The sequence below is a fragment of the Eschrichtius robustus genome, chromosome 9 (assembly GCF_028021215.1).
Source record: "Eschrichtius robustus isolate mEscRob2 chromosome 9, mEscRob2.pri, whole genome shotgun sequence".
NCBI lineage: Eukaryota > Metazoa > Chordata > Mammalia > Artiodactyla > Eschrichtiidae > Eschrichtius > Eschrichtius robustus.
Genome location: NC_090832.1, coordinates 119,831,230 through 119,856,256, shown reverse-complemented (window position 1 = coordinate 119,856,256; position 25,027 = coordinate 119,831,230). Strand labels below are relative to the sequence as shown.

Genomic DNA, 25,027 nt, shown 5'->3' with positions numbered 1-25,027 from the left:
ATTTTTAATTTAAACCTGAAGGAAATGATAGGAACAGTTCTCTTGGTGAATGTTCAAATGCTCATTATCTCCTCCCTTCAAATAAATGAAAAACTAATAATTAAAAAAAAAATCTGTTTCAGAAGAAAATCAAAATGTTAGGTGATGAAATTTTGCAAGGTAAATATTTTAAAGTTATTATATCCTCTGAAACTGCATCTTTCCCGTGTGTTTTTCTCTGTAAGAGTTTATCCTTCTTTCTGTCAAGGATGCTTATAAAGTATATTTGATCACATCTTCCCAGTGATTTCCATTATGTTATGTAGACTTAGTCTCCCAGAAAACATTTTGACCCCCGAATACAATAAATAATATGCTTATGAGTGTGGCAAACTTTTAATCATGAAAAGCAATGCTCAGAATATTGTAAAGTAAACTTGTTATGAAGGAAATTGCTTTCTCATGGAGCCAGATTCTCCCACAGAAGACCTAAAATCCCAGGAGCCTCAAGGTACCCTCTTTCTGTGAGCTCACTCTTATAAAACCTGATCTACAATTAAACAAGTACTTTTATATTAGTGACCTCATTTGATTCCTTTGACACAACTGGGAAGAAGTTAGAACATCTATTATTAACACAGTTATAAGGAGGAACATTAAAAGTTCCACTTTAAATGTTGCTTTATCTCTTAAAGCAAATATGAGAAACTATTAACAATCATTCAATCTAGTCGGAGGGTATATTCCTTCAAAAACGTGTACACAGATATCCACAGCAGCTTAATTTGTATTAGCCAAGAACTGGAAACAACCCAAATGGCCATCAGCAGAGTCATAGATAAACAAATTGTGGTATATTCTTACCATAGACTGCTACTCAGCAAAAGAATGAACTACTGGAATGCACAACAGCATAAATCCATCTCAGAATAATTATGTTGAGTGAAAGATGCCCAAAAAAGGAAGTATGATATGATTCCATTTGCATTTAACTCTCGATAATGCAAACTAGTCTACAGTGAGTGAAGACAGATGAGCTTCTAAACTAAATTCACGTTATATACCCAGAGAAGTCCAAACTGTTGTCGTCAGTCTGATGACCAAATGGCCTTTTTTTCTGGCACAAACAGGTGGTGGCGTGGCAAAATGAGCCCAGGCTTATGGTCTTCCAGGCCAGGGTTGGAATCTCGGCTCTGCTACTTTCCCACTGACAGCTTTCCCTCTCTCTGCATCTTCCCTTATCTATAAAATGGTGATCGTGTTGTTGAAAAGATTAAGTGAAGAAGCATGTAAACTGCCTGCAACAGACCACCCACTCGGTAAACAGGTGTTTGCTTTTCCTGCAACCTGTTGCATGGTGAATTGTTCCATCCCCTCAAGACTTACTGATTAAAGGAATTCAAAACACAGTCAACAAAACTCCAGTTTCAGCGTCTGGTCTCAGATAAATTACCTTCAGGAATAAACTAAGGGAATGAGAAACCCATTTATAAAATACTTTTTAAAACAACTTCCTGGCACCAGCACCCCACTGAAAACCTAAGATGTATAGGATATATGTGAAGCCTCTGTAGAAGGAATATAAGGAAATCAAAGAGTTTAAGAACCTAAAATCTTTGAACTAAGGCTCAAATCCTAATAAGAAACATCATAGAATAATGTTTACTTCCTGAGATTCATATGGTTCTCAAAACTTCTATCCAAAGTCTGAGGGCAGTTTATATGTTTCCTTCAAAGCTCTGAACCAACATGGGAGACAATGAAACTTTTTTTTTGTATGTGATTGATTCATCGAATGTCTCAATAAATTTCATGAAAATTCTTTCTCCCTTGCATGTTCCCGTTGTGTATGATGAAATGAAGACCAAAGAAAGAAAGAGATGGGTAATTTGAACTTTTTTTTTAATGTTTTGAAATATAGTACATTTCCCCACACACACACATTTATGTGCTAAACTCTTACAGATTACTTTTACATATAAAGTCTGGGATAAGCCAGTGTCTTTTTATTGGTGTCTTATTTAAATGGGAGTATTTGATCAATTGCTCAGTAGTAGAAAAGAACCCTCAAATCAAAATCACTATGTGGAGAAGCAGGTAAACAGTGACTTGATCAGCGGAAGTGTGTTCTATAAAACTCAAAAGCTTTTCAAAAGAAAAACATAAAAACACATATCTGTGATGCAAGTATGTTTCAACAATTTCTTAAATGTCATTTGTGATGGGAAGTTGTCAGTCTGGATGCACACTTGTGCATGCAAGCCGCCTAAGTCTGTAATAAAGCAGAGGAACTAATTTGCCACTTGGTTCCCAGGTCAGTGTGAATGGGGAAAGGGCCCACTATATCCAGCTTGGCTCCTGTAATTGGGGAAATAACCAACTGTAGACACTGACTGATCATGTGACCTGAAGAACTGCCGAGAATACACATTATCGGTTCCTGTGGCCTTTAAAACATTTTTGTATCCCTCTGTGTGGATTTATGGCATAAACTAAGAGGTAAAACCTGGTCCTAGAGGACAGAGCTAGAGAGGATCCTATTTCATGTTTACATGAGTAATGATGCTGATTCAATAAATATGATAACAAATACAGTTAATCATGAACTACTTCCCTTTCTCTTTTCTCACATCTTCCTTCTAAGATGTTATTTTAAAAGCAACTTGAGGGAAGAAGAGATTATGTTTAATATAGTGTTGTATTTTTTAATTAAAAAATACTTCTTCAAAAAAGTAGAAAAGAAATAGCCTTGAGAACTGAAGCTTTGACTTGGCTAAACACGTACATATTGTTGTCCCCCTGCTATATCCTACAGGAGGCTACTTGTAGGAAAAAAAAAAAAAAGACAGTTCATGCTTCTTGCTGATTGGCACTTATAAGACCACGAAAACACTGATCAATACCAGCAACTCTTGACAATTAACTTTTTCACAAAGACCTGAAGTGAAAATTTATGGTCACTTGATCCAGTTAATAGTCTCTCTTCAAGCTGGATTTCAGTCCCATCATACACTCTATTTCAGAGCTGAAATAGATGTCAATTCTTTTTCTACCTTTCAAATTTCTGACAAACACTGAAATTAGTTTCAAGTGTGTGATATTCGTTAAAAGCCCGTCAGGAAAGAGGTTGAAGCTGTCCTGAAGCTTTGTAGCAACATAGTGATTCTCTCTACAAGGCATGTAACAATGGCTATGGATGTGATGTGTCCTCTGCGATCTACAGGTCAAGCTCTACAGAGATGCAACTTACAGCCATCTTTCAGAGAGACAAGGCAGAAGCAAAAACCCCTGCGGGTGACCTCCTGTCTTTTGATTCCAACAAAATTGAAAGTGAAGGAGACCTTCATGGGACGATGGAGGAAGACAAGCAAATGGAAATCTACCCCACAGCTTTAGACCTCAGAAAGCTGATCAGCAAAGCTCTGGAGGAAGACCCGTCCTTGGATATGGGGTCAATTCAGTTCACTGATGGTCAGTGGGTGACTTCATAGTTCTGAGTTTATCCTCTTCCTGACAGAGAGATGAGGAAGTGTGACTGTCTCCTGGTCACTGTCATTTTAACTTGGGTCCTGTAGAGTCAGTCATTTCGGGACAGGCAAATCATGGATGCTTATCATTTCTGTCTTCCCTCACTGCCCCCTGGGTCTCATTCAATGAGCCTTTCGTGACCACTTCACACCAAAGATAGCTCTAGGGAAGCCAAGAGGCTCAGCTCAGTCCGGCTCAACCACAGTCACCCAGTGGAGCCCAGGTAGGGAGAAGAACCCGAGGAAAGTTTTGTTCCCCTGGCATAGCCCAGGTTCCCTCATCTAGTAAATGGGTCAGTTCCAGATGGCACATTTGAATTAGGATAATTTGAAAGGAGTTTGATAAAGGGACTATTTATAAAGGTTTCCCTAATGCCCAGAGGACTAGGACAGTTCCCTGGGGCTAGAAGCACCAAGGCTCCACTACTACCTCCAGGCCTGAAGGGCTGCCTAATGATCTAAGCCATCCCAAAGACAGGGAGCAAGGAACCACTGACATGGTCCATATAAGTCAACCTCGCAGGGCAGGAAGTAGTGGGGAGAGAAGATAGTGGATCTAAAGAAATCAACAGATAATCAGGCTCACTCAGGGTCCTCAGAGGGGGCCTGGAGGGACCCAGGAGCCTGGAACTCTTCACCCAGTACTCTTGGCATAATAGATGGGCACTAGAAATGCCATCTTAATGTGACATGGCACAAAACTGGCATTCTCTGTCAGTTTTGTTTCTGTAGTTTAGATAGTCAAACTCAACTCTGGAAAACTTTACAAAGATCCCTTGGGATGAGATGTAGGGTATGTCACTAAAGTTGTCAGTAAACATTAAAATCCTCTTGGTTCACTTTTGAATTTCTAGGCGAGGCAAGTTCAGTGAAAACTTCAGACTCCTCTCTGAGAGCATCTGGTACTCTGGGTTGGTCTCTTGGTTGAACCCTTTGGGATAATCTGAGAATTGGGCTTCAGGGTAGAAGTAGGACTCGCGAGGACTCACATTCGGTCCTTGGTTCCAGTATTTATTCTAGCCATTTCTTTCTTTGTCAACTTAGTTATATTTTTGTCCCCACTGGCCTAGCCAATCAGTTGGCCTGCTTGGTCCAAATGTGTACAACAAAACTAAACACCCTGAAAATCCACCTTAATAACTGTTCTCATCCCATAGACTTGCAAGATGCACCCCTTGCATCCATCCTGCAGCAGATCACTCAGACCAATGACCACGAGTGCATCTGATGCTGATTTCTTGAGGATTTGTTGTACCACTCCTTAAGAACTGATTATCGCCACATTTCCGCACCTTCACTGTTTTACTGCTCCAACCACAAAAGAAAAAAAAGAAAAAGAAACACTCACACCTTGTGATTTTTCACCCACAGAAATTGTTGGGTCTTTGCCAGCTCTTGATCCTGACACCCAATCGGTGCTGCCCACTCTCCTCGCTGATATCACAAAGGTGAGTCTGTTGTCCTTCTGTTCTTCAAAGAGGAACAAAGCCTCGAAATCTTCCATCAGAAAAAATCAGCTTAAGGACTGAACAGAGCAAGATTCCCTCTGCAATGCTAAATATAATTCTTTTCCGGATCTAAAAAAGAATGAATATACGTATGTGTATAACTGATTCACTTTGCTGTACACCTGAAACTGACACAACATTGTAAATCAACTACACTCAAGAAATAAATAAATAAATAAATAAATAAAATTATTTTCTGCTTTTTACAGGCAGTACTTGCTTACCCACTTCCACTATCTGTATTAATAAAATATAATACAACTTGCATTTCAAATATCCTTAAATTCAAAGTTTCCTTCAACATAGTTAGAGCTCTGTTTCAATTAGAGTCAGGAATTGCCATTTTTGATAAAACAAATACATGTTCGTGAACTGAAAAAATACTTAAAGCAGAATATATTATTTAACTTTGACTTTCTGAACTAAGTCTTAAGGTCTTATCTATATATTTATTTATGGGGGTTTGTAAGGATAAATTAATATCTTAGGAAGTAAAAAATAATGAATTCAGTAATAACTTTTGTATTTCATTTAAAGCTGTGTCCATTTAATTTATGCCAAAAGTTGTCACTACGGTGTTCATAAATGTAATCGCTAAGCTTTATTCCCTTTTTAAATAAAAAAATTCATAAGTTCAAACATGATTGACACATGTTTCAAAGTACTTTGGGTATCAGTTAACCCTATACAGGCAGACTCAGCCAAGAGATCGTATTTTACTACTGTATCAATGCATGTTTTCCTTTCAGGACATGTTTCTGTATCAGAACCTATAGCAGAATCCACAATAGATTCAAGTCAACTACAAAATGATTTGCTTCAATTTAAATGAAAAGAAAAAATACAGAGTATAACCCTTCTCGTATACAGAGAAATGTCCCTTGTCAACATCTGTCCTAAATTCCTTCTTCAGGTTGCTACTCTGAGTCCAGAACTTCCTCTTGGTCAACCCATGCTGGGGACAGTGGACAGAGCAGGACAGAGTCTACCCGGTGAGTTACTCCCCACAGAGTCTGTGTTAGATGACAACATCCTCTTTGAGGAATCCATCTATGACACTATCTCAAAGACCAGTGATAAAGTCATCCTTCACCCAGGAGAAGGTTGGGTCCCACCACTGTTTCCAACAGAAGAGCTGTCCACTGAACCACCTTCTTCTAAAGAGGTGGTCACCCTCAGCATCCTTTCCTCAGCTCTCATCCCCAGTCCCACAGAGAGCACTGACAGCCCTTTCCTGACGGATCTGGTGAAAGAAGCTGAAACCAAAGCAGCCCCAACCGCTGCCCACCCAGAACAGCCATCTCAACTGGGCTTCAAACCTGAGAGTCTGTCAGGACAAGGTAGGTCCTAAGGCCCACGTCCATGACAAGGGACTATGGCGACAGAGGATTGGGCTCTTACAATCAGTGTTTGTATTCCTATTCGCCATACACAGGCTGACCCCAGATACTGTCTGTTCTGCTATGTGTGTTTCTTTAGTGCCAATTAGCACCTCTGTAATTGGTCAGTAAAGATGTCAGTAAACATTGAAATCCTCCTAGTTTACCTTTTTATTTTTTATTTTTTACTTTTTAATTAATTAACTTATTTTTTTAAATTGATGTATAGTTGATTTACAATGTTGTGTTAATTTCTGCTGTGCAGCAAAGTGATTCAGTTATACATATATATACATTCTTTCTCATATTCTTTTCCATTATGGTTTATCACAGGATATTGAATATAGTTCTCTGTGCTCTATAGTAGGACCTTGTTTTTTATCCATTCTATATATACTAGTTTGCATCTGCTAACCCCAAACTCCCAATCCATCCCTCCCTGACCCCCCTCTCCCTTGGCAACCACAAGTCTGTTCTCTCTATCTGTGAGCCCATTTCTGTTTCATAGGTAGTTTCATTTGTGTCATATTTTAGATACCACATATAAGTGATATCATATATTTGTCTTTCTCTGTCTGACTTACTTCACTTAGTACGATAATCTCTAAGTCCATCCATGTTGCTGCAAATGGCATTACTTCATTCTTTTTTATGGCTGAGTTGTATTCCATTGTGTACATATACCACGTTTTCTTTATTCATTCATCTGTCGATGGACATTTAGGTTGTTTCCATGTCTTGGCTATTGTGAACAGTGCTGCTATGAACATAGGGGTAGATGTATCTTTTTGAATTATAGCTTTGTCTGGATATATATATTAATAATATTAATAATATAATTATAATTATATTATAATTATAATATTATATTATATAATTATATTATATAATTATAATTATATTATAATTATATAATATTATAATTATAATAATTATATTATATTATGTAATTATATTATATATTATATATTATATAATTATAATAATTATATAATATATATTATATAATTATTATATTATATAATTATATTATATAATATATATTATATATTATTATACTTATATTATTATACTTATATTATTATAATTATATTATAATTATTGTAATTAATTATATTATATATTAATAATATTAATAATATAATAATATATATATTTTTTTTTGAGGTTCCTGGTTCACTTCTGAATTTTCAAGAATGTTTACTTTTGAGGCAATAGGGTCAAACTTTCTCACAGCTAAAGAGGAATTCTTTATCAATATATGAAGACCTTACGGGGAAAAAAAAGCAAATATTCTGCAGAAGAGTCTTTTTTCAGTGCAAGAAGTAATGGATATAGTGGCTTTAGGAACCTCTGTGCTTCCCACTTTATACAGCTCCCTGGTGAAACTATAAGTAAAAATGTCTTTAAGGAAGCATGAACCCCAGGATATAAGGCTGATAAGGATGTTCTGTGATTCTCAGTGCAAATGCCAGGGAAGATTTTTTGTGGCTGATATTTTTAATAGAATTGTTTCTGTTTTAGTTAGGGCTCTTTACAAAATTCTACGGGGTTTGGTGGTCTACCTCATTCCTATTTTCCTCGTAAACCTTGTGTGAAATTAGTATGCAATTTTACTGAGTGCAAGGTTTTTCACAAAAACATGTACGGCATGATAGCAGAACCACCTATACAGATTATATTTGGTTTACATGATTACCAGTGACTAAATACTAACCGCATGATACAGTTATCTATTTCTGCATTACAAATCACCCTTAAAGCTAGTGCCTTAAAACAACAATCACTTATTTTGCCCATAAATCTGAAATTCGGACAGGGAGCAGTAGGGACAGCTCTTCTCTGCCCCATGTTGTGACAACCAGAGTGTCTCAACTGGTGTCGAAGATCTTTTTTCAAGAGGGCTCACTCACACAGCTGACAAATCGGTGGTCAGGCAGAGCTGTTGGCTGGAGGCCTTATTTCTCCACTGTGTAGCCTCTCTGAGGGGCTGCTTGAGCTTCCTCTCAACATGGCGGCTGGGTTCAAGGAGTCATTATCACAAGAGAAAAAAGTGGAAGGCTCCAATCTCCTCAGGGCCCAGAAACAGTGTCACTTCCTCACATACTAATGGTTAGGCAGCCATAGCGTCCATCTTGATTAAAGAGGAGGGAACATAGACCTTATCTCTTTTTTTTTTTTTAAAGATTTATTGATTGATTGATTGATTGATTGATTGCTATGTTGGGTCTTCGTTTCTGTGCTAGGGCTTTCTCTAGTTGCAGCAAGCGGGGGCCACTCTTTATTGCGGCGCGCGGGCCTCTCACTATCGCGGCCTCTCTTGTTGCGGAGCACAGGCTCCAGACGCGCAGGCTCAGTAGTTGTGACTCACGGGCCTAGTTGCTCCGTGGCATGTGGGATCCTCCCAGACCAGGGCTTGAACCCACGTCCCCTGCATTAGCAGGCAGATTCTCAACCACTGCGCCACCAGGGAAGCCCAGACCTTATCTCTTGATGGAGGAAGTAGCAAAGCATTTATGGCCATTGATAATCAACCACAATTCACAACAACCACTATTTTGACTTTTAAATCACTTAAAAGTTGGTTGGATAAGACAGACCACCTTTTGGTGACATGAATGATATTAAATGTTCACTGGATTCCTTTCCTTCATTATGATATCAAAAAACCTTATTATAAGATCAGCATTTTGGGTATATTAGTAAAAATGATAGTATATCTATGAAGAAAGTATTATTGTATTTTCAAGTTTGTATTTTCAAGTATTGTATTTCAAGTCCAAGTTTACTGCTTTCATTTTTTGTATACATTCCTTCCATTCATGAATATACCATAGAACACTAAAGCTGGAAGCACTCTTAGACATACTCTAGTTAAGCTGTATGTTTCACAGGTAAGAAAACCAAGGCTAGAGATGGGAAGTGCCTTGCTCAAGGTCACACCGTGTAGCTGGTGGCAGAGCCAGGACCATCATTCAAGTTTCTTCCACCTATTACACTATGTTTGGCTTAGTAGCCCCATCATTTTAAAAAATATATATTGCCCCAAATTTGTTTGCCCTCAACCCACGGCCTCTTCTTTCTCTATTTCACTACCTTGTCATTTTTTTTAATAGTCTAGCCTTCTGAGTCTTCACAATCTCACCTCCTAATCACCACAGTTTTCACAAGGTTTCACACGTTACAGGGACACAATTTTCACAAAAATCACAGATCTTTTTTCAGTTTAGCAGCCTCATTTCCATCTTTATTTTACTACACTGCTGACGCAGGGCTCCTATTGGCACTCCCTTCTTTACACTCCTTCATTTAGCTTCCGCAAGATGAGTCATTCTTGGTTCTTAGGTTTTTTAAATTAATTTGTTTATTAAAATCCTGCCTCATTCCCCAAAAAAGGTGATGATGGTTTACAGACTTGTGTGAAATACAATAAGATTTTATTTTAAAGAACTGAAAGAAAAATGGAAGAAAAGATGAAACAAAGATAGGTCAGATGACTCTTGGAGTAATGAAAATGTTTGGGAACTAGACAGAGGTGGTGGTTACACAACGTTGTGAATTTTCCTAACACAATTACTGAATCATTCACTTTTTTTGAGGTCATCAGATGTTTATAACTAATAAATAATTTTAGAATAACAGAATTAAGGTAATATTGAACTGAATAGTGCCATCACTCCTTTTTTATATTTGGCATTTTACAATTTAAACCATTCACTTTAAAATGTCTAATTTTATGTTATGTTTCACCGTAATAATATTTTTTAAAAAATCAAATGACTCCATACGGAAAATTGTTTAGAAAGTAAACATCAGAAAGTTCTTTGTTTGCTTTAGGTGGTTCATGAATTTGTCTCTGAGCTTCTCAGCAGAGTGTGCAGTGTGGACAATGCAATGTGTCCATAATTTGGAATCTGCATGCTTAGAGCATGGTAATTGCTTAGGAGAAAAAAATTTCTCCTATGAGTCCTCCTAAGAAGAAGCATCTGGGTTACGGTGAACCACGTTCTGTCTGCCTCAGCCTCCCTACAGCATAAACTCGGTGTCAGTTGTTTCCTAGAAGGCCCTCCCTGGAGACGCATGACGAATGCCTGAACCCAGTTCATTACAGTGGTTCCATGAGGGACACGTGCTGACCGTCTGCCTTAACTCAAGGATTGATTTTAGAGTATCCAGAGGAATGACTATGCTGGATAACCTTCAGTCAATGCCCCATAAATAAAAATTACACTCATAACTGAGCTTTTGATTAGTACTGACCAAGAAGCACTATATTTGTTGGCCTGGGTTTACACAGCAAGTATGCTATGTTGCCAATGAAAGGCAGATCCATACGTTTTCGTAATCAGCCCAACCAGGGATAGAAAGGACATATCTCAATGACCAATGAAGACCCCAACTAGGAAACATCCCTGATAAAAAGGCATCCCACTCATATATGTAGAAAGGGGAAGGAAAACACAGAACAGCTCTAGGCAGAACCAAGGCTTCCCTCCCTCATAAAATTCTGGGTCTCTCCGCAGCACAGGTAGATGACAGCCAGGACTCCAAAGCTCTGCACCTTGGCATCACTGAGATAGTTCTAGCCTGGAAAGTTTTTAAGGTTAGTGTCACCAAACGCCCACTAAGCCATTAAAATCTCAGTCAAGTACTCATAGAAATCTCTCAGCTTAAGTAGTCTAATGTAGTGGTTAATCCCCTGAGATAAAGTACTTGCAAAATGTGCCTCTAGAACACTAAATGAATTGGTGTCTATCTGGTCTCGAATTCTGAGGTCTTCTATTTTTATTTTTTTAGGTTAGTTGATCCCATTCTTTCTTGCAGAGCCAGTTATCTGTTAAGATTATTCCTATTTCATAGAAATGAGTCATAAACCTATAGGATAAACTCAACATTCTGTTCTCCACATAACATGCATACAACTCGTTCAAAAGTGGTATCATATCATTAGGATAGAAATTTTGTGTGGTTTGGTTTGGTTTACATGTGCGTAGGCAGCAATACATTTTCCTTTCGTTCATTAGAATGATGATCTGACCCATCAAAAAAGAAGCTCTTTAGTGTTCTCCCTCCCAAATTACAGTTTTTCACTTGCTAGACATTCCATTTAAGATGTAAGCCAGATCTCTCAATAAATTGCAATATCTTAAACGGTGAAAAAGCAAACTTTAGGCAGAGCTATTCTGCTATTGGACGTTTTTTGCCTTTAATTCCCTGCATTAATCTGGATTCTCCAGAGAAACAGAACCAACAGGAGATTAGAGATAGAGATTAGAGATAGAGATTAGAGATGATAGAGGTAGAGATAGAGATAGAGATGATAGAGATCGAGATTGAGATCGAGATCGAGATAGAGATAGATTCACTATAAGGAATTGGCTCCCATGCTTATGGAGGCTGAGACATCCCAGATCTGCAGTCAGCAAGCTGGAGACCCAGGAACATCAATGGTGTAAGTCCCAATCTGAGTCCAAGTCCAAAAGCAAAAGAAGTCCAGTGTTCCAGCTCAAAGACAGGCAGAGAGAGTGAATTCCACCTTACTTCGCCTTTTGTCTTATTCAGGCTTCCAACAGATTGGATGAGGCCCACCCACGTTAGGGAGGAACCTGCTTTACTCAGTCTACCAATTCAAATCTTAATCTCATCCTGAAACACCCTCACAGACACACCCAGGATAGTGTTTACCCAAATATCTGGGCACCCCATGGCCCAGTCAAATTAGCCGTCACATCCCCCACCTGGGTAATAGGTTAAAACACCACACGTTTCTGACTTTTCTTAATCTGGCCTCAGCCTTTGACTCCATTGAAAGGAATCAGTGAGATGAGATAAACTGAATGAACCCATTAGAGAACCCAGGTGCTCATATTCCAAGAGGTCAAGGACTCGGTCTGTCTCTATTCATTGCAGCATCTTCAGTGTCAAGTCAGATGCGTGGAACATCTAGACAGGCAATTAATATATATTAAATGAGTTGAAGGAGTAAATGAATGAATGTATAGCATAATACCTCCATGAAAGTAAGAGTTGATGGGTTAATTTGATTATTTCCCTTTTGGCTCTACCTAAAAAAGCAGCTCAGAGAGAGCCAATTCAGTGGTACAGAAACGGTGGTCAGCTATCTATTCTGGTCGTTCCGCTCCCCATTGCCATAATATGTCATCCATAGTCACGCCTTTGTGGCTTTGCACAAATTATTTTCTCTTGTGTTTATAATACCCATCCATCCTTCTAGCCTGATGACCTGCTACTCATACATTAAGTTCCAGCCAACATGCCACCTCCTCTGTGAAGCCTTTCCCAACTGCTACCTGAAAAGACACATAATTACCATTTTTTCCCTGACTCTAAAACAAAAAAGTATGTATACCTCCATCAAACATTTACCTCTCAGTATTGAAACGATTGGTATGCATCTCTGGGGTCCCTCCAAGACTGACTTCCTGAAGTGAAAGAATGTGTTCTTATCCCTTTTTTTAAAAAATTCCTGCACTGAGCAGTGTCTGGCACATCCTTGGGGGTTCATAACTATTTGTTAGTGTTGTCAACTTTATTGGGTCCATCAGTGTTTCTGGTGTCAGACGGTAAACTCCTGGAGGATATACCTCTCTGTGTATCGGTCCTCATGCATCTCCAGAGACAGCCTCACATGAAAGGTGATATTCCTCATTGGTAAATACTTTTGTCAAAATGAGAGTGCTGAACAACTTTAATTAGTTCCACACCTTGGGATGTATTAATACAATACCACACGGATTCATGTGGAGGCATGAAGTGGAGGAAATACGCAATAAGCCCCTCTCCCAGCCAAAACATTTTACTTCCTAACTCTCAACCAGAAGGGCCTGGCCAAGATGTTATTTAATTTGCTCCACTTCAAGATGAAAAGATAATAATTAAGATTTGGAAAGATTTGTAAGAAAAACTCAGCTGAACTTTACACCACTAAGGTCAACATGTTTGCCTCTTCTTCCTTGTTTTTCTAAATTGAGGACCAAACAGTAAATTTTCCCATCAGGAATATGCCACTTATAAAAAGAGTTCAAAGGTCCATGGGGAAAATCTCATCTCAAAGAAGGAAGGGACGGCCATTCAACAGGGGCTTGCAATTACACTCCATCCCTAGATACCATCTTCACAATGCCCAGAGAAAACTGAAAAGTGAAGGCCTTCCAACTCTCAAATTGGATCAAAGCTGAGATAGCACTGTCCTCCAAATTTTATATTTGGGAAATTCAATGCCCTGCCCCAAATAGTGGCAATTCCCAAGAAAATGTGTTTTCTGACTTTCTGCCCCCAGTTGAAGTGATCTGACGCCCTCTCCCTGCTGCAGTGCTATTCAGCCCTCATTCTCTCAAAGCTCTCCTCCATGACCACCCTTTTTCCAGCTCTTCCCAATTCCGTCCTCAAGTTATGATCTAATTTTTTATGCAGAGTAGTGGTCCCTTTAATCTCTTTTCAACATTTTAATGAACAGAAACATCGAGTTTTATGAGCCCTGTTAAGAACATTGAAAGGGTCTTAAGCTTGGGAATGACACAGCAAATCTGCGTTTAAATAGATCTTCTGACTGCATTGTGAGGAATTGGCTGGAGGTGGGCAAAAGCAAGCAATCAGTTAGAAGAGTGTTAACAGCAATGCATGCTGGAAATGTTGATGGCCTGGACTTGGGTGATAGAAGGGGAGTTGGACAAAAATGAACTGATCTGAGTGGTAGTTAAGAGGTAAAACCATTATGAAGAATTCTGAAGCCATGAATGGCTTCAGCAAGAAAGCTTGGCCTGATTAATGAGCAGCGTCTGTCACGGGCTCAATAGTGGGTGGTGGTGATCTCTGTGTCTGCAGTGTCTGTACTCTATGCAAGTGAGCTGGTCTGGGTCACACTCCCAGATGTCCAAATATTGTCTTCCTGTTGCCACTTTATGGCCATACGACCAGTGAGCACATCCCAGGAGATGCCAGCCTTAGCTTGTTCGCAGACGACCCTTGACATGGTCACTTTCATCCATTTTTGTTGGTTCATATTTACATAATGAGGAAGATTGATAAGTATCCATTATTAGCAATGCTTTCGATTGATCTGTCGAGTATTTTACAGTGAGGAGAAAAGAAGAGGTTGATAAATACAAAAAACTGTGACACATAAATAGGTCAACATAATGATTTTAAGGACTTGACCCATGCAACTGTGAAGGCTAGCAAGTTCAAAATCTGCAAGGTAGGCTGGCAGGCCAGAGACCCAGGGAGGAGACTGCTGACAGAATTTCCATTTCCTCTGGGGAGGTCAGGTTTCTTTTTTTTTTTAATTGAGGCCTTCAACTGATGAGGCCCTCCCACACTACAGAAGGTAATTTGTTTTACACAAAGTCAACTGATTTAAATGTTATTTTCATCTAAAAAAATACTTTCACAGAAGCAGCTAGAATAATGTTTGACCAAATATCTGGGTATCATAGACTAACTAACATAAAATTAACCATCATAGTAGGTCTTGAATGAGCTCAGCATAGGTAAAAAACAGAGAGTGCTTTATACATTAGGTCAGCAGGAAAAGATTCTAGCCAGGACTAGAATCAGGTCATAATTGGACAATTCATCTGGTGCAGAGAGAAAGCAGCGTTGCCTGATGGAATGCCCTTAGTCATAACGTGAAGGTGTGTTTGTCATCAGTGATAATAGGTGGTCAGTATTTGTGGAGTTGCAAGGATCCCACGGTAGAAAAGGGGGCAGGAAATACACAGTAGACAGAGCATTGTGCAGAAGAAAGCCACGGAGAGAGAGGCACCAGGGTGACATGGGCGAGGCAGTCAAAGTGACACCTAGCCAATCCCATAGTCACCCGTTCCCACCTGTATCACTTCTCGAGCGACTGGGACACGGTGTATTCATAGCTACAGGATTGCTGTCTCGTGTCCCCTTATCTTGACCGACACGAGGTGACATCACAATTAGGGTGGGAAGGCAAATATTTCTGACTCTCTTTTACCCATTTTTACAGACAGTATAAGGCACCAGTTGTGCAAATGGTCTGAGGCCAGTGAGCCATCAGGAGCTGACAAGGTCATCTCTGAGACTGTGGGGAAGGAAGGTCACCTTGGGTCCTGCTGTGAAGAATCGGGAGTTTACAATGCGATCGGCATTGTAATCAAAGAAGCAACTCTTGCGTTGAGGGAAAGTGACATTTTAGCAGTCCTTAAGGTAGAAATGGCAAGAGCATTTACAAGGGAATTCTATCCATTTACATGGACAGAAACTCCCATGAATTCCTTTAGTTTTTAAGTTTTAAGAAGATGAAACTGCATTCCTAAAGGCATCAGGAAATACCAAGTTGCATGCAGTGGTCAGTTTCTAGAAGGAAGTCTGCACAGGCAACTGAGCAAACCAGTCATTGTCATACACTTCTGCTCAAAGAGACAAGTCACATCATTCACCTGACCTTAAAAATGTAAATGTCAGGAAAATGGGAACTTTGTCTTTAGATCCTATAATCTCAGAGAAAATTTAATGTCTTTTGACCACTGAGTAAACCAAAAGATAAGACGATTTTCAATTTCTTCTATCTCTATTTTTTTTTTTTTTGCTTGGCAATGAATGAGATGGAAAAATAACAACTCTCCCATGCTACTTGGCAAGTTCTCTGTATTGTCAAGTTAGGTAAAATCCTTGCCAGAGCATGTGTATTAGCTTTATTCTATTTGGAATGTTGAAACAAGTGCTAATCCACAGAATTTTAATAAAATGTTCACAAAATGTCATCCAAAGACAGCATTTACAAAACTTACAAAACTTCATTTATAGATGGAACAAATGAAAGCATTTGAAGACAGGTAGATGAATACCTCTATTTGTATTTGTTTGCTTTGACTGAGCATGTTTAGAATTTAGGAAAATGTATCTCTTTAGATTCTCTATCCAAACCTTCATTCTGCAGGATGACAAACTCCCCATTGATTTGAGTCTTTCCATGGGAGTTTGCAATCATTTTAGTCAGGCCCTTCAGCTGTTTATTTGTGACATTCTTGAATGATCTTCCAGTAAATTTCTTCAACTTTGAAAGCTGGAGTGACTCAGGGTACTACATAAATGAGGTACACCACTTTTTGCTGTATCTTTTGTATAAGAAATTTAAGTACAGGTAGTTGGACAGGAAACTGAGAAGAAATATTCAAGAAACAGAGCAAGCGTGACTTCCCTGGTGGTCCCATGGTTAAGACTCCGTGCTTCCACTGGAGGGGGCATGGGTTTGGTCCCTGGTCAGGGAACTAAGATCCCACACGCCACATGAAGAAAAAAAAAAGAAGAAGTAAAAGAAACAGAGTAAGAAATATTACAGCTGGGAGAACTGGGCAGTAGAGAGGAGGAGGGAGGCCAGAAGAAGGAAAATGAGATAGAAAGAATACAACCAAAAATAGCTTAAAGGGCCTTTTAATTGCGGGAAATATTTGTTTTAACCACGGGATCTGGAGAGCAGCCAAAGAGAAGCTGCACGAGGATAGAGACCTTGGAAATAGGACAGTGGCGAGAGGTGTTGGGCAAGACGGGGGTCGCATCAGTGCTGGGGGGCAGGGGCTTCTCCCTTCTGGAAAGGGAGCTGGGGCTGCTTCTGTAGCAGATGGTTCCCAGGAGAACCCATTTAAAAGAGTAACTGCTGATCAAGGCCCAGGGGAAGGAAGGAGCACCTATTCCCTCAGGAAAGGAGAAAAGTTGAACCGATTCAAGGATGCAGAGTCACCTTGTAAGCTGGACAAAGCCACACTGCTACTGGGCTGTGCACCTGCAATTTGCTAACTTTCTTATAAACTTTACTCATGATCCCTGCATGGCTCTAAGGAGCTGAATATGTTGAATGACCGCCCAGGCAAATGAGAGTGAGAATACTCAGCAAGACTTTAATGTCAGACCGAAATCCAGAAAGAGGACCTCCGCATCCTCCTGGGGGATGAAGGATGGGGGAAGACCTGTGGGAGGCTCTCACTCTCTGCTCTGCTTCAGCCCAGGTGAACCCTTTCGCCAACGCTCCTCCCAAGGAAGCTTCTTCTAAGGCAAGGAGGAAGTTAAGCGTCAGCAAAGAAAAAGAGGAAACGAGCGCTGCAGTACTGGGCCCCAACTGCCTTAATATTCACTGTGGAAAATGGAAGCTGCCGCTTTGCATGACTGGTTGATGGGTGCCCTTAATTCCTGGCTAAAAAAGAAAAAAAAAAATGACTTCGAGAAAACTTTCCTGAGACCAAATACTACGTTAGAAGGCTCGTTACTGGAGCAATTTAATTCATTGTTCCATCATATACGAAAGATATGAAACTCCTCCTGTTTCCATGAGACTGATCTCTGAGGCTTTGTTGGTTTGTAGGCTTGCTTTGTTCGTTTCGTGTTTGTTTTTTAAGTTTGCAGCCTTCAGACCCAAATTAATGGATTTCTCAATTCATTTCTCCCCAGGGCAGTCTCCTTTTCTCTCCTCATTGCAAACATTTCCTCTTATGAAGCACAGGAGGGGCCAGAGATCCACTTTGACATGTTATGCAGTTTATAGCAATAACCCTGAAATGGTATCTTTCAGTCCTCTTTATGGATATCTACTATGCTTGATCAGGACAAGTTATATTACAGGTGTCATTCTTTTCTACTCTAAGGCCATTTTCCCAATTTCAAGTTTTCTTGGCAAACCCATGATCTACAATAAAGTAGCTTTATGCTGATTCCCATCTGGATCTGTGTCTTCAAGGGCCTCACCACCAATTCAAAGCCGATTTGCCCAGGATTCAGTGGACCTTGCTTTTTTCCCCCTCAGACTTTATCATAATAATTCTTAAGACCACGAGTCCACTTTGGGATATTTTCTCTCAATTCCGTAACATCCTCCTTTCATGAATTCCTGCATAGACAGCCTGGCCCTTTTCTCTTTCTTCTTTCTTCCTCTCAACCTAATCTCAGCACACCCTCTGTGCATGTGTGACAGGTAGCACCCCAGCAGGGCCAGGTTTAGGGTGTAGTGAGTGAGGCACAGATTGAAGGGCAATCCAACAAACTCAGTCATCAAGATAATATTGAAATGTAAGATTTCAAAAGATCAAAATTAATGCAAAAACTCAGGAGGAAAAAAATATCAAAATTTTAAATGAAGATAGATAGCTGTTGTTTGTTTTACAACCCTGCATTACCGTATGACAGGGACACTCATTTCCAATCTCCACAGCCCTGGTCTCCCCCTTCAGGCAGGTTTTTGAGCGTTGACATCAATGCAAATGACTGGATAATGTGAGGCTTCATAACACAGAGTTATGATTTGGTTTTGTTTTTTGGTTATTTTTCTAGTGCCTTTGCTAACTTTTTCTATTTGGTTCAAAACATGGGGGGATATTTTGCTAAGTGCACAAAGGGACGCACATTTTTCCTTTTGCCTCAGGACCCAATAGGCTCAATGCCAACAGAACTAAGTCTTGCTAAGGTTGTGTTCTATGAGCAGAAATGCTCTCCAAGCCTTACCCAGCAGCCTGGTGCCAGATCATGGAGTAGTAGGGTTGCAATAGTCCAGATAACAACCAACATAAACAGTACAGGCAGGGGTAGGTATTTATAAGGATGGCAAAAGGGATTATTGTAAATCACTAAAGCATTATTTTGGATGAGAAATGTATTAATTTTTCCATGCATTCATTGAAATATAAATACTTTTCAGAAGGGTTCCGGAATCAACTTTCTACTTTTCTTCCCTAATGACCCAGCCAGTCTATGTAGGACTATCGTCTCTGCTTTGGTCCCACCTGGAAAATGCTGGTGATTCTGCCGCCGTCTGCCTCTTCCCCATCCCAGTACTGTGTCCTGGGCCCCTGTTCTCTCTGCCCACTGCATCCCCTCTGCCAGGGCCAGCATTTTAAAGTCCCTTTTTGGTGGGAAGGATTCCTTCCTTAGTTGACCTGTAACAGTCAGAATTTCACCAAAAAACAAAAAACCAGAAACTACTTCAGGCATTAGGTTACCATTTTTATAAGTCAAAACAGTCAAACATGAGCAGTGCATAATGGTTCAAACTATTATTTACAAGAAAGAGAATTTAATGCAAGGAATGTGTTAGGTGGCAGAGGAGCTGAGAAGCCACACAGGAAAGAGAGGCTGCCCACAGATTAAGAAGAGCAAGTGCTTCTACCCCGAGCACACCCCAGGCTAGAGGACCAAAAGTTGGAGGTGGTATTACTGGGATCCAGAGGCCAGCTTACCTGAGGGAAGCTGGAATCCTGGGGCACCTATCCAGGGGGAGCACCTATGAGGGGGAGGTGGAGACCCAGAAGAGAGAGAGAGTTGCCAGAGCAGTGACCTGTGGCACACAGGGAGGAGGAGAAATAGTCCCACCTTTCCCTACCCCTGCCTGCCAATGCCCTCATTGGCCAAAACCAGCCAGAAACCAGATGGTGCAGAGGTCTTTGAAATGCGACCCAAGGGTTCAGCATCCCACCCCCACCTCCCTGAAACAGAGCTGAGGGAAGAGCAAGGAATTACTGAGGGATCAGCCCAGAGTCCAGATCATAAGGGGTGCCATCATCGAGTAGCAATACGGCGCTTGCAATAACATCGTGAAACATTGCTTATCCACACCCAACCAAGAGGTCTTACTATCCAATCGCTTTATTTCCAGGATTGTGGGACTATACATGTCATTGCCCTTCAAAACTGTCCCCTTATTATTTGCACTTAATTAAGAACAGGAGGCTGTCTCCCTGTGTGTTAAGTAATTTTTTTCTTTTAATTTAATTTTTTTAGATTGGGGTATATTTGATTTACAATGTTGTGTTAGTTTCAGGTGTACAGTAAAGTGGTTCAGTTATACATATACATCTATCCATTCTTTTTCAGATTCTTTTCCCATTTAGGTTATTACAGAGTATTGAGTAGAGTTCCCTGTGCTCTACAGTAGGTCCTTGTTGGTTATCTATTTTGTATACAGTAGTGTGTATATGTTCATCCCAAGCTCCTGATTTATCCCTCCCCCCCAACCTTTCCCGTTTGTTTTCGAAGTCTGTGAGTCTGTTTCTGTTTGTACTAAGTAATTTTAAAATTGCAACAGAACTGCTTATCTTCCCAGAGAAATATCTCCTTGTGTACCCAAACCCATCAGCTTCTATAAAGTAATACACAGCATAATCACCTGGGATAGTCGTCATTGTTACTGACATCTTCCTGATGTAGTTACCCATCTTAGCTGCCCTTGAATCGAAGCAATCTCACTCCGTCTTTTGACACCAACTCTTACCATTATCTTGTTTTCCTCTCCAGGGGCACTCTCTGGATGAATGGATGGATAAAGGGAAGGAGGGGTGGGTGATGGAAGATGGACGGATGTTAATGGTAATGATGATGTCCCTGGATTTTAAATAAAGGGATGCTCCCAGCCTTTCTTTTAGTGGCTGCAGGTTGATCCACATACAAGTGCCAAGGTCGATGCAGGGTCATAGATGCAAAATGTGAACCTCGTCAATGTAACGCTTTATCTTCAAACCACAGTTGAATGTTAAATTAAAGGTAGAAAGAGATGATTTTCTCAGAAAGATATCAATGATTCAGGCATTCCTCACTGCGGGTGAGGAGAGTTTGAATGTATTTTCTTAATTCAGATGATAAATAATAAACTGTTGCCTGAATTATTCAGATTCTCTTCTTAATGTTCACATTCCCTATGCATTCAGCCTTTGCAGGATGCTATAAATCTTCTTCTCACCCCACCACCTACAATGTCCTATGAAGTTGAATTTTTATTATTTAATGTTAATATATGATTAGGCTATGATTTCTTCAAATACAGTTCATTACTGTTAATAAATCTTGCAAATTGTTCAAAATCCATTGTAAATTAAAAGCAGATGAAATATCGTATTTTAGGTAAAATTGTCAATACCAAGGGCATGAAATTAACCAGGCATCTAACGCACTTGAGGCAGTTTAAGTGCCCTTTGTAGATCACTTGAGGATGAATCATGCTTAGAAATCTGAGTTTAAAATAGCCCTACTGGAACTATTAAGTTAGCCCCCCAAAAGTTCTTGCTTCTAAACTACCTTTTAAAAACAGAAATTTAGAACCAGACTCTTGCATTCTTCCCTCCTTTGCACATAATGATTCCCTGTAGCTGACAAAATGTGATGTTCTCTAGTAATATCTTCAAAATATGTACTTACAAAACCAACTTACAGAATGCAGTGAGGCAGGAAGTGATGGTTTTAAGTGGCTGAGATACAAATATCTTCTGCAACCGTAACTCGGCAAAAACCACTAAAAACTATTATACCGGCTTTCTTCGTACAGGGAATTTGTATTCCATTAAGAAGTAAGCAGAGAAAGATGTTAACCAGCTTGAATTAACAACATCCTGGGAATTCAAACACACGTTTTAACATGTATTTGCTTTTTAACAAGCTCTATAGATATATGGCAGAAAATGTCCATTTTTTCCCAAAATGACATTCATGGACAGAAAAAGCATTTTAAATGTCAAATGGAAGAACGCTTCTGAAGGGACTTCAGTGTGATCGTATTATGGATTTCTTACTCTTCAGAGTACAAAGCTACTGTCTAAAGTTGAATTTCCTTTTCTTTAATAAACAGTCTAAAGAAGAGTTCCCTTTGGGGGGACTTCACAGATCTTGGTATTAAACATAAATGTTCATGTACCTCTTCTTGACCCAAGTCTTTACCACTGAACTACAATACAATAAAGGGGCACCTGTGGATGAAGGAGGGACTCCAAGGACTGAGGACAGAAGAACGGTGTTGTTTTACATCCTCCTCAGGGGCAGACCCGGTCTGGGCTGCATCACCGTGCTTCGGTCACTGTACATTTTCCGTAATAAATTGTGGAAGCTTTCCTCCTCCAGTGTTCTGAAACTTTTCCATGAATCGGAATCCCTGCAGGGCTTGTTAAAACACAGATTGCTGGGCCCTTCCCCCAGAACTTCTGATTCAGTGTGTGTGAAGTGGGGCAAATTTGCGTTTCTAACACACGCCCAGGGGCTCAGGTGCTGCTGGGAGCCCCGGACACACTGAGAGAAGCCCTGTTCCACAGGAAGAGCTGTAACTTACACTGGGCTCCATTTAACATTTTCAAAGCTCTTTCAATGCCTTTGTATTGAAGTAATGGATGGATAAACTTTGCCATAGAGGCACAGAATAGCTCTTCTCCTCTCCATTGTAGACTGTAAATGAGAAGCACTGAGGCTACCCCCCCCCACCCCCGTATTCCCTGTCTCAGTGACTACAGGCAACATCAATGAAAGCGCCCGAGCTGGAAACCTGGAGGTCACTCCAGGCGCTTCCCTCTCTCTGCACTCACATCCAGCTGCGTGCAAGTCATGCTGCCCTCACTCCCCATCTTCTGGGTGTCCTGCTCCCTTCCACTTCTGTGCCTCTGCACATATTGTTTTCTCTTCCTGATAAACTGTGATGTAAGAAAAATGCACAACCTAAAAGCTGAGAGTTATGTGTTATTCCGTGGACAAAACTGAGGACTTAAGCCCGGGACACAGCATCTCAGGTAGCTCTGAGGGACGGCTCTGAAGAGGCAGGTGTCGGGTGAAGGGGGAGCCAGGATACGTAGGAGTTTTTCCAACAAAGACCAGGTAGTCGGAACATCAAAAGACTTCTGGGGTTTTTTTTAAATTAATTAATTATTTATTTATTTATGGCTGCATTGGGTCTTTGTTGCTGCACGCAGGCTTTCTCTAGTTGCGGCGAGCGGGGGTTACTCTTTGTTGTGGTGCACGGGCTTCTCATTGTGGTGGCTTCTCTTGTTGCGGAGCACAGGCTCTAGGCATGCGGGCTTCAGTAGTTGTGGCACGCGGGCTCAGTAGTTGTGGCTCACGGGCTTAGTTGCTCCGCGGCACGTGGGATCTTCCCCGACCAGGGCTCGAACCCGTGTCCCCTGCATTGGCAGGTGGATTCTTAACCACTGTACCACCAGGGAAGCCCAAGATTACTGTTAATTAAGGAAAACCAGACATCTGAAGTTAAGGAATTTAGCACTTTTCTATGTATGGGAAGATGCAAGAGTCTAGGGTCTCTGAAATCATTCCTTTGATATGCATCTCAGCTGTCTGCGGCCAATATCCTGTGCTTTCTCATCCTGAGTCTCCTCAGGGTGCACTGTTGGGGTGCCTGCAGCAGCTGACTGCTAGATGAGGGGGCATCCTGCCTCCACCCTGAGTTCCCTCAGGGCTCACCATCAGGGCGGCTGTAGTGTGTTGGCTTGATGGCTGCAACATCCTTTGCTTACGGATATGGCAGGCAACATTTTTTATTCACAGTACCTTGATACTCATGCTTATATTTTTTTTTTTTTAAAAGTGATCTTTCTCTGTTTCTTCCCAAGAGTTATCACTTTTTTTTTTTTAATTAATAGCTACTTTATTTTATTTATTTATTTATTTATTTAGCTGTGTTGGGTCTTCGTTTCTGTGCGAGGGCTTTCTCCAGTTGCGGCAAGCGGGGGCCACTCTTCATCACGGTGCGCGGGCCTCTCACTATCGCGGCCTCTCTTGTTGCGGGGCACAGGCTCCAGACGCGCAGGCTCAGCAGCTGTGGCTCACGGACCCAGTTGCTCCGCGGCATGTGGGATCTTCCCAGACCAGGGCTCGAACCCGTGTCCCCTGCATTGGCAGGCAGATTCTCAACCGCTGCGCCACCAGGGAAGCCCCACTCATGCTTACATTTTTCAGGAAAAAATGTTTCTTAAGGTTTGATATATAACATTGAAACAGGGTGAGTTAACCTTTGATACAGATCTAATATTTTGTCCCCTTTTTAGTATTCATAAGCTCAATTTCTCCTTCAAATTTGCTAATTCTGGGGTACATCTTTTTCAAAGTTCATCATTCCCTAGGTGTGTGATTGTGTCTGAACAATCTAGCTTGAAACAGGCGAGGCAAGTTTGGTAAGACCCCTTCTTCAGGTGGGAACTTGAGTAGCTAATCCCCCAATACCCTGTGGCATCCAAGTCCCATTTCTCAGGCTTGATTCAAGCTGCTTTTGCCCCTCACAAGTGCTCTGACTCCTGGGTCTTCCCGTTTTTCCATTCGGCTCATTACGTTCAGCACGAGCCTCAAGGCCTGGGGTTGAGCAGGGTGGGCTGCTCTCCTGAGAAAAAGTGTATTGCTAATAAATACAATTACTCTTCTACTGTGAAGTTTTATGAGGAATATAAACAAGAATGCTGCTAAATTGTCAGACTCACAATTGTTCAAATGTAGCTGATGTAATTTTCCTTAACTTGAAATTTCTAAAGCCTGTGTTTTCACTGAAAGAAGGTCTCTCTGGACTCCTTGCTTAATAATTACTCAAATCTCAGCTTCTGGACTCCCCCCTGACCAAAATGGGAAGGGCTGGTGGACAGTACTGTCAGTAGCCCTGCCTGTCCCAGCACTTGCAGACAGTTAAACCAAGAATAATAAGATTTAAGCAGTTTAGAGATTCATGACTGAAAAGTAAAGAGCTGAGCTTTTGTTTTATATCAGTCAGGTGTCAGTAAACCCGCGAACCCCTGATTGGCAGGGTGATTGTTCTCCGCTGTGAGTAGCACGTAATTCACAAAGATTCAGCAGAGCCACTTCACTGGGTGTCCCCACTCCCACTCCCACCCCTTTTCCATCCAACTCC

The 25,027-nt window shown here is 40.7% G+C and overlaps 1 protein-coding gene across 1 annotated transcript in view; it reads left to right on the top strand.

The window, feature by feature from the left end:
• Window positions 1–25,027, top strand: part of IMPG1 (interphotoreceptor matrix proteoglycan 1) — a 100,611-nt gene that overhangs the window by 24,210 nt on the left and 51,374 nt on the right. The window contains exons 9-12 of the mRNA XM_068550862.1: window positions 1,843–1,863; window positions 3,203–3,450; window positions 4,878–4,954; window positions 5,928–6,010. Coding sequence (XP_068406963.1) covers window positions 1,843–1,863; window positions 3,203–3,450; window positions 4,878–4,954; window positions 5,928–6,010 — 429 coding nt within the window. The remainder of the gene's footprint in view (window positions 1–1,842; window positions 1,864–3,202; window positions 3,451–4,877; window positions 4,955–5,927; window positions 6,011–25,027) is intronic.